Below are 9,587 nucleotides of genomic sequence, written 5' to 3'. Positions count from 1 at the left end.
TATTTAATTTAAAATAACAAAAAAAATATAACATTTTATCTAATTTCTCTTGGGTATTGTTTTACTCTATTTTCTTTTTTAATTAATTTTCCTACTTATATTTTTTTATTTTTGTTATATCATTTACTTGTGACCACTGTGACACCATTTGAGTCTGAAAAGATATCAAAATGCCCTATGTGTATCATGTTTTGTAGTTTGTTACTAGCAAGTAGCAAAGCGCAATTCTGTGAGATATTTATGTTTTGCATTTACCACGTGATGCCGTTGACCGAATCAGATTCTATAATCACATTTCCTTCTCTCAGCCATTCTTTTTCTAAAGACAGTTCTACCGCAAACACAATTGCTAAGATTTCTGCGATGTTTGAGTCTTTTACTCCTATATGAGCTGCAAATTTTGCCAGCATGATCCCCTTAGTTAAATGATTTTTACGTAAATTCAATGTTGTTTTCATAAATTAGTATGTGAAATTAATTAATGAAATAAGTTGAAAACAATGTATAATGTATTAAGCTATTTATAATCTCTCTTAACAAGTACACAACTACTTCTTCCATATGATAAGCCCAAATAAACTATAAATATGATGTTCCAAATACATCTCTATAATTCATTGAATTTAATCATATATATTCTTAAAAGATGGAGACCTTAATATTTAAAAGTTAATTATTTTAAGACAATAAAAAGAATTATATATGTGGTACAAGATCATTATATAAATTGTTGTTTATAGTCTACCAACCAAAACTACTGCATAACCTATTATATTCATATGGAAATGATACAATTATTATAGTATTTGATTTTCATACCTACCTCCAAATCTTACATTTAAATTCTAAATATGAAGCTTGAACCCACCAATCAAATTTCTTGGTTTGTGACCATTGTCCGCAAGAGGGTGCACGCTCTCATCCACGTGCAATGTTACAATAATATATTTAACAAAAGAAATACTAATAAGGTAAAGCCGCCTGATATAAGTGATAAGGTCGTTCCATATACATATGCTGACATGCTCGTACTACCATATTTTGATGAATTTCAAAAACAATAGTAGTTATAATAAGCATGACGATGATGACATTTTTCATTGAATGTGTTTTTTTGTGGAACTAGTGGTAATCTTGCTGACTTGTCATATCGTTACCCGAGAATAAGACGGCATACAAGTAACCTTTGCTCAGACAAAATATTCCAACAAATGAAATAAATTAATTAATAAATAAAATAATAAAAATTTCCATACAAACACGTTGTAAGTATTGTAAATATTCTATTTCCTTTCTTCTCCTTTGGAAGTGAAACACTTCCTATTATGTCATAATAAAATTTTGAAAAAAACAATTTGCTACAACATTGTTGTCACGTATGTACAAAGTCAGTTGACAGCAAACTGCCTCCTTAGATCCCTAAAATCATGCACTTTGTTTCCTTTCATTTTGTTACAAAACTGAGTATTTTTTTATCCCCACCCACCTTGTCCTCATTATCTATCACTTCCATATAAATATGGACTGTGGCAAATGTCTGCAGTCTTTCCCCCAACACATCCCAGCATCTATGTCCACAAAAATGATTAGAACCAACAAGCATAAATGTTGGTTTATCCACATTGCATGCTCCTTCACCTTTTCCATGTTTGTTTGTGGTTCATGCAGCTTCCCCGAAAGCCCACCCAGCCGAGAGCTTTTAGCAGCAGGAGATAGATCACTGAATGACAATCAAATAGCTCATGAAGGTCCCCACTCTCACAGGTCTTGATGCACAAGAAGAATCTGCAGATAAGCAATGGCTATACATCTCTCTTTGCCATGGTTCCAGTTGAACCCTGCCTCTTTATGCCATGTTGCCAGGCATCTCGGGATTTATCACCCAGATGATCAAAATCATCTAAGGAGTTCTCTGTTAAATACCTTGATGGACGATGGTTCCCATTTCTGAAGCTTACTGAAGTGCCATTCATCCTCTCATCATCTTCAGACGGTGCTCCCACCCTGGATTCCATATGCATCTCCATTGATCTATTATATCTTGGTCCACCTGGTCTCATTCCCCTCATATTCAAAGGTGCCTTACCAGGCAATGGTGTGTAAACAGGTCCCTTGGTCACCAAAAATTCCTTGGGAAGAGAATCCATGTCCATGTAGCAATTTCGTGATCTTGCATCTGCAATCAATGCTGCCCAATCTTCGGATTGTATCAGAGCATTTGCGTTTCCCATCACCTGTCAATGATAGCAAACTATTAATACCAAACAAAAAGTGTGCCTTAATAAGTTTAGTAAAAAACATAGACCTAAAAGACATTAGAGATCCAGTTCAATACCCAAAGGGCCCTTCTTGCACGCGTAAGGGCAACATTCATTCGACGTATGTCAGCAACAAAACCAACCCCGTGGCTTGATGCACGCACACAAGACATTATGATCACATCACGCTCTTGACCTTGGAAAGCATCTACTGTGTTGATATATAGATCTTTCCCTTCTTCTGAACTTAAGACTTCCTCAAACTCGCGTTGGAGGCATTTCAACTGCAGCTTGTAAGGAGTAATTATGCCAACGGTAATCTTTCCCAGACCTAATGATTTCACTGTTTTCTGAATATGCTCATACAATCGGAGACAAAATTGTGCTTCGTGTATGTTTTGGTAAGAGACCGATCCACCTCTGTGAGATTCCCGTCCATGTCTGATATCATAGAATATATAAGGTCTAAGTAAAGGGTCTTTGTAGTATGGTTCATCAGGCAATTTAACCACACTTTCACTGTCAGTAAGGCGCCCCTGATAAAAATACCTAGAAGGGAAATCCCGTATTTGGGGATGCATTCTATACTGCACAGACAACAACATTGTCGGGCATCCTGCTTGTTGGAACCTTTCAAAAAGACTCCTGCTGTACATCAATGTTCCTGCAGCCTTGCTTATAACTGTAGCAGGGAGCTGCTGAGGATCTCCAACAAGAACACATCGTGCTGCTCCAAGAGAAAGTGGAGGAAGAACTCCCACCTCACTCGCTTGGGCTGCCTCATCAATGACCACCATATCAAATCCATGGGAAAGACGAGAAAACAACTTGCGGCCACTGCTAGAAACTGTAGTGAAAACTATTTCGGCTTCATTGGCAAAACTGGCCTCCAAATTAGCACGGGCCTCTTCCAAATTGAAACCACTACCAGGTCGAAACCTGCCTTCCAAAAGAGCAAGGCGAGACATCTCAACCAAAACCTTATCCCTGCCTTCAACTACAGATGCAAGGTTCTGTAGCAAAACATCTCGATTCTGATCTCGGGCCATGAGAAGGTCAGGGTCAACACCAACAGATCCTTGGGAACGTACAGCAGCAGCAGTAGCATTTAGTTCTCTATGAAGACAATGCAATTGTTGAGTATACTGTGCTTCTCGATTCCTTAATTGTTGCATCCATCCCGCAACTTCCTCCCGAGTCTTGACCAGAAGCTGTTCAGTTCTCCGCTCAACAGAAACTGCTTGGGCAGCACGCGTCTGAGAATCAACCCCAACCCGAGCTACATCAGGTCGATATACTTTCATCTCTCCATCAATAAATCCACGATCAAGAACACGGGAAAGAAGCTCATCAGTGGCAGCATTAGAAGGAGCACAGACTAACATTCTAGGCTTTGGGACCAGTTTAGGCAAAGTTCTTAAGAGATTTTGGTCCATGTTTTGAAGAACTTCGTCAATAGATCCTGTGGGAGCATGATCTGAATTGAGCTCATTAGCTTGCTTGTAGCTTTCAGGAGCTACATGCTTAAGCAAAGAGGTATAGTAGTGTTGATACTGCACAAGATGAATGACATTCAACATTCCCCATACTGTATGTGTTTTTCCTGTTCCTGGAGGTCCTTGAACAAGAGTAAAAGGCCAAGGGTCTTGCTTCTTTGTTGCCACACTACTTGTACCGGCAGCTGTATGCATAGCTGCCCACTGGATAGCTGCTAACTGGGGTTCGTTGAAGGTCCTGCGAAGATACTCCACAAAGTTTGGCGTGAAGCATTCAGGCATTGCCGGGGTATGCAGCTCATATTTTGGGAAGTGTTCAGGACTAGGCTGAAGAATTGCATTTTGCATCTGCAAAGTGAGGAATTTGTCAGAATTGCAAAACCATGACACACTGCTAGATATCAGAATATTGCCATCATATACCTGAACATTTAAGCGACGAAATGCATGTAGAGCAATATATTCCCTCTGTGTGGTGGCAAGAGAACCAAGCACTGTGAGATACCAGATGCTTCCAATTTGTAGTTTCCTTACGATATGATCATCATCAGTTCTGGAGAAAAGAACAACTAATCTGAGTATAACTATGGAACCAGGAAAATACATATTAACACAGCAATTGAAAGAAATCTTTAATGGGAAAATTAAAAGTACTTGCCTGCTAGGATCATAAGAATCCCCTACATAGTAATGGAGTATTGCACCAGGAGGATCGCGAGTATCAATAGGTATGTGTCGCCTAACTGTACCCACCACACGTCCGGTGATTTCTGATTCCCCACTATCGTGAGGTAAAGATGGATTGTTTGGTTTGGATCTGACTGCTTGATACAAATAAATTATCAATATAGTTAAACTAACGGAAAAAATTACCAAATGGATATATACTAGATTATTGACAACAAACCTGATCCAGGCCTAGGGGACGAAAGAATTGCAACATCACCCTCCTTAAATGACCATTTGAACTCGTGTGCTGGAAGTACTTTCACATCATACCAACCTAAGAGAAGTGCAAATGAAACCCACAAATTAACAACAAAAAGAGAGATAACTGACCGATATATCACCAAACTGTGGGATCATGTTTGTTGAACCTTGCAGGAAAAAAGCAAGAAACACGGTCCTAAAAGTATGGCTAGTACCCAAAAATACAAACAAAATAGAAAATTAAACTCCGTGATGTTGGGAGAATATAGTTTCCAGCAATAGCATACAGATAGAGAATTTAATTCGTTTACTTATTTGGAAGGGAGAATTTAAATTAATGTTAAGAACTAGCATTCCACTACATAGTTAAACTGTTAAACAAAAGTAATAAAATGTTAATCAAACACAAAACAAGTAAAAGGTGCAAGAGTACCTCTTTCTCTCGACTCATTTGCCTTCACTCGCACCATAATATGAGTATCCCTTGATACTGTTTCTGTTGATTCTTCCCAGGTGCTATAAAGTTGAGCACGGCATTCCTCAAAAAGCAAAGGCTCAAATACTCGAACATACTCTTCCACTGATTCAAACTGTCCAGGAACACACTGTAAATCGGTCTCCCCTGAACCACAGGATCTCCAATCAGTTACAAATAAGAATAATAATAATACATAAATAACAATCAAACTTTCAAAGAACTAAAGGATGCGGCCCAACTGACTCAGCCATTTAGAGTGACAAATAACCATCAACTAATATAAAAGCTACAAAAGCATTTTCGCTCACACAAGTCGGTATATAACATAAAGCTTTAACCAACAAATATTAGGAGAAGCTATCTGAAACAGTGATTAATGCATATTAAAATTCTACAAATGGATTATTTTCACCATGCAATCACATAAACAGCTTCACTCTCGTCTCCCCTGCATATAATCATATATTCTATATTCTGCCATCATTCCTGCCCATCTTACTTTCTTCAAGCTCTCAGACAACATTTTTGCATTTGTTTGCTGCAAACATTTTAGCTATCTTCAACAATTTGGTGCTACGTGCTTTCTACATATCTACAATTGAAGTGACCCCCACCCCTTGAGGATAAATCTTTAAATTTAACCTACCTTGCACATTCATGCAAAAAGACAGGGCATCTTAACTTATCACTTCACATATCTGAGAAATATCTTCCAGAGATGTTATCACTGATAGATAGAAAGCACAGATAGAATGTCAAGCTATTTATCTGAACAACAAACAAATATCATGATGTCCTATCATAGACTGTGTTAATAGATAAATAGCCTCAATTCGGACAATTCTTTAATAGTTTGACCTTTAGTTTGCGTTGGTCTGCCTATCTAGCTAAGTTTTGGACTATACTCCATCTGGTCTACCCTCCTTACCAATGCTGCTACAAGTCTAATCCACCACACACAAAAAGGAGGGTTGTGTTAGGTAGTCAACTACCAAGATAGCAAGAGATTTGAATATCCATGAAATGGTCTTCCATTGAATAATCATGTATTTAAATTGACGAGTAACACTTTCTGATGAAGAATATACAGCAAGTGTCTAAAGTGATTGTGAAGTATGTATTTTGCATAACTTTGAACTTGGTCTTTAAAAACTAATATTACTGTGAAATCATTTATAACATCTTTTTAAGAATCTCAAAACTATGGCATACAAAATTGAGATGACATAAATAGGTAGCATTCAAAACATGCATTCATAAAGGCAAAATCTTAGAAAACAAATAATCCCACGTTATTGAATAAAATCAGCAATTAGCATAGAGAACATGGAAAAATAGGACATATAACATTTATATACTGAATTGAAGTGAAGCACCAAGTTGCCCTTCCACCTGTTATCTTTTGTTCTTTCTCGAGAAACAAGAAAACTTGAGAACCATAACACAAAGAGCCATATGATGGTGACTGGATTACATAAAGAATTCATGTAAACCAGTGAAAGCTATCAAATCAATATCAAATTTCATTCCAAAAACAACTGTGTCATCACCTTTGCATGTCTCTCCAGTGTTATGACTCTCACAGTGTGATAACTGGAGGAAGGGAGCAACAAGATGAGAAATCAGAAACAACTCAAGTACAAAGAACAAAAATTTCAAATAACTGAGTATCAATGACAGTATACATTCGTACTAATGGTAATAATACAAAAACTTAATACCTGGGTGATGCCAAAACTTTTCACTGGTCACCTCCCGTATGAGGCGTTCAACAGATGAGTCCTGGGACTGGAAACTAACAGGAGTTTGCTTCTTGATAGAATGAGGTTTCTTTTTTAGCAGCTTGACATCATTGGAGCTTTGACCACTCTGTCCCAACTTCCTATTAGAACCAAATGCATTCTTCTGCTGCCTCAAATCTGTCTGTTGTTTCCATGATCCTTGTCTTGGTATGGGTGGTAAATTGGCCTCAATAGGAGGTTCTGTCTCGCTGTTTATCCTCCTAGACCTACCAAATGGTCCGGAATTATCACCATTACAATCAGGTTTAGCTTCATGTGTTTCAATTTGACTTACGCCTTCACTAAAAGAAGAGTCAGCTTGATTCGGATCCTTGGCTATTCCAACACGTTCAACTTGTGCAGGAACAGTACGAACTTCCTTCACAGTACGACTTATAACTGATGATGCGAAAGTCTGTCTTCTAGGGGTTGAGGTTTTAATAGGACCTGCTTGCTTGACATCTTCCAAGTTAAGAAACATGGTCTGTCTACTACGTTTCTTTCCCAACATTTCCTCTTTGCGTTGGTCAATCTTCCTCTTTCCAGGAATAGTTGCAGGCCTAAGTGCATGACTTGCTTCAATACCTTTCACTTCTTTTTGCTTGGGAGCTAAATTGGGTTCCTCCTGTGCATCAACAGAAGCTTCACTTTTTATATTGCTTTCTGAATTTGGGATACCATTGTTTTTTTGTTCATTACAATCTGATTCTAGACCTATAGAAGCACGGCTATTCTTTTCATCGTTTATACTATTAGAATTAGAACTCTTGACATTGTTAGACTTACTGTCAGAAACCACTGCAACACATCCATCCACCATTTGAGATGTTGCTTTGTCTTCTGGAGCTTGACTTTGTTGTGGCAGATTACTACCTCCATTTTGAACAGCAAAACCTTCATCATCAGACCACTCCCCTTCTTCCCTTTCTGTAGATTGAGCATTTGCTGAGCCAGATATTCGTGATTCCATAACTTTCACATTCTCATCTTTACTGGACTTAAAGGAAGCCTTTGCACCCTGATCTCCTGCTTTCTTCACCTCACCATCCACGCCAGGGACACAGGCAGATTTAGGGCGAATAAAAGGTTGAAATCCCGAGACAGTTGAGGCATGTGAAAATGCATGATTATTCATTATTCCTTGAGCAGCAGTAGAAGCTACAAATAAGTCAGGAGCATGGGAATTTGTTGATGGTTGAGTCTTTTGAGGCTGGAAGAAGAAAACACCATCTCTCTCATCATTATCCTCTGTGGGTGGCTCATTGAGATCAAATAACGGTCTTCCTCGGGAACCCATCTTATATGCATAAGGATGCAGACTAAATTCTGAATAAAACGTTGAACAGGTGTGTAGCTTGTATTGTTTTTAAGAGACAGTATACATGACATGCCCACAATGAGGAAAGGCAGTGGATCTGGAAGTCAAGCACAATAAAAAAAAGGTTCTTATAAATTGTTTAAGCATAGGGCACATACAAATTATATTGCCTCAATGTATAAGACAAATAAGCAGTTAAATATGAATTTACGGTTCAAATCAAAAGCACACAATATTCTTTTATGAAACAGATGGCAACTATCTGTATCTTACCCTAAAGGCGTGAACCCAAACAAACAATTACAAGAACAAAAAGAATAAAACTCACGGCATACCAATCATCACCGGCAACGATGAGTCGATGGCATGTTTTATGTTTTAGATATACATGCAGTTCTTCACATCACGAACAATTAGTGATCCAGATTAAACATATGAAAGCATAAAAATACAATACACAATAGAATAAATACCAAGGAAACCCTTGATAGCAAAACAAAACCTAACAGCTTGATAACACTACAAATACTAAGAACGCCTAAAGCTAAACTTCAAGCAACCGTTCAATGCTGATTAACACCAATCCAATCCTTCTCTCACCAACACCACCAAATAAAACAAACCCCCATCAACAAATCAGAGAACAAATAACAAAAACAAATTCCACCAAGCCCAAAAAGACACACATTCACATTCACAAACACATCACAACCACAAAGCAGTTCTCAACGTACATCATTTTCAAGATCAAAAATATCATTAAATGTCCCACAAACCCCAAAACAAAACACTAAACTAAACAACAAACATTAAAACTACACCTCAGTGAACACAACAAACAAATATCTAGGGTTCCAACTTCCAACAATCAAACAGCTCACACTACCCTTTTCATCAAGATTCAAAATTCACGTAACCAACACGTATTCTTATAGATCTTATCCTCACAAATACCATACAAAATAGAGATCAAATCACTTGTTCATTCAACCTAATCAAAAATTAATTAACAAATCTAATTAGTCAAACCTATTCCCTCATTCAGTATCGTTCAATTCATCACCATTATCCAAGCTTAATCGATTCTATTATCCAAAGTTCTCAGATTTCCATCACTTAAAATTACCAACCCCAAAAAATTGAGGGATAAAAAATAATCGAAAATTATAATTAAAATTAGTCTTGGAGAGAGAATTTACCTCTTCTCACTTCGGACAGAAAGGGAACAATTAACAATAGAGAAAAAGAAGAGGGTTCGCTCTAAAGGTACAAGTTGAAGAGAGATTATTGAGAGAGAAAGAAGAGAGAGAAAGAGAATGCGATTTT

At 37.6% G+C, this 9,587-nt stretch overlaps 1 protein-coding gene across 1 annotated transcript; it reads right to left on the bottom strand.

The window, feature by feature from the left end:
• Window positions 1-1,212: 1,212 nt before the first annotated feature.
• On the bottom strand, window positions 1,213-9,587 carry LOC101504749 (uncharacterized). Its single transcript, XM_004510401.4, has 8 exons — window positions 9,461-9,587; window positions 6,884-8,358; window positions 5,118-5,306; window positions 4,662-4,757; window positions 4,413-4,575; window positions 4,178-4,307; window positions 2,336-4,102; window positions 1,213-2,234 (listed from the first exon to the last, which is right to left on the bottom strand). The coding sequence occupies exons 2-8, from the start codon at window positions 8,238-8,240 to the stop codon at window positions 1,803-1,805; spliced, it is 4,134 nt and encodes a 1,377-aa protein (XP_004510458.1). The 5' UTR covers window positions 8,241-8,358; window positions 9,461-9,587; the 3' UTR covers window positions 1,213-1,802.

The sequence above is a fragment of the Cicer arietinum genome, chromosome 7, assembly GCF_000331145.2.
Source record: "Cicer arietinum cultivar CDC Frontier isolate Library 1 chromosome 7, Cicar.CDCFrontier_v2.0, whole genome shotgun sequence".
In the NCBI taxonomy this organism is placed as follows: Eukaryota; Viridiplantae; Streptophyta; class Magnoliopsida; order Fabales; family Fabaceae; genus Cicer; species Cicer arietinum.
Note: the sequence above shows the minus strand (reverse complement) of the source record. Positions and strands in the feature narration are given on the sequence as shown.

Excerpts from the sequence above, each read along its gene's own strand:
- LOC101504749 (XM_004510401.4), bottom strand. The coding sequence starts at position 8,240 with ATGGGTTCCCGAGGAAGACCGTTATTTGATCTCAATGAGCCACCCACA. Across the intron at positions 4,576-4,661 it reads GTCCCCTAGGCCTGGATCAG|TCAGATCCAAACCAAACAAT; the intron begins GTTTGTTGTCAA and ends TGTATCAAGCAG. Across the intron at positions 4,103-4,177 it reads TTCGTCGCTTAAATGTTCAG|ATGCAAAATGCAATTCTTCA; the intron begins GTATATGATGGC and ends CTCACTTTGCAG.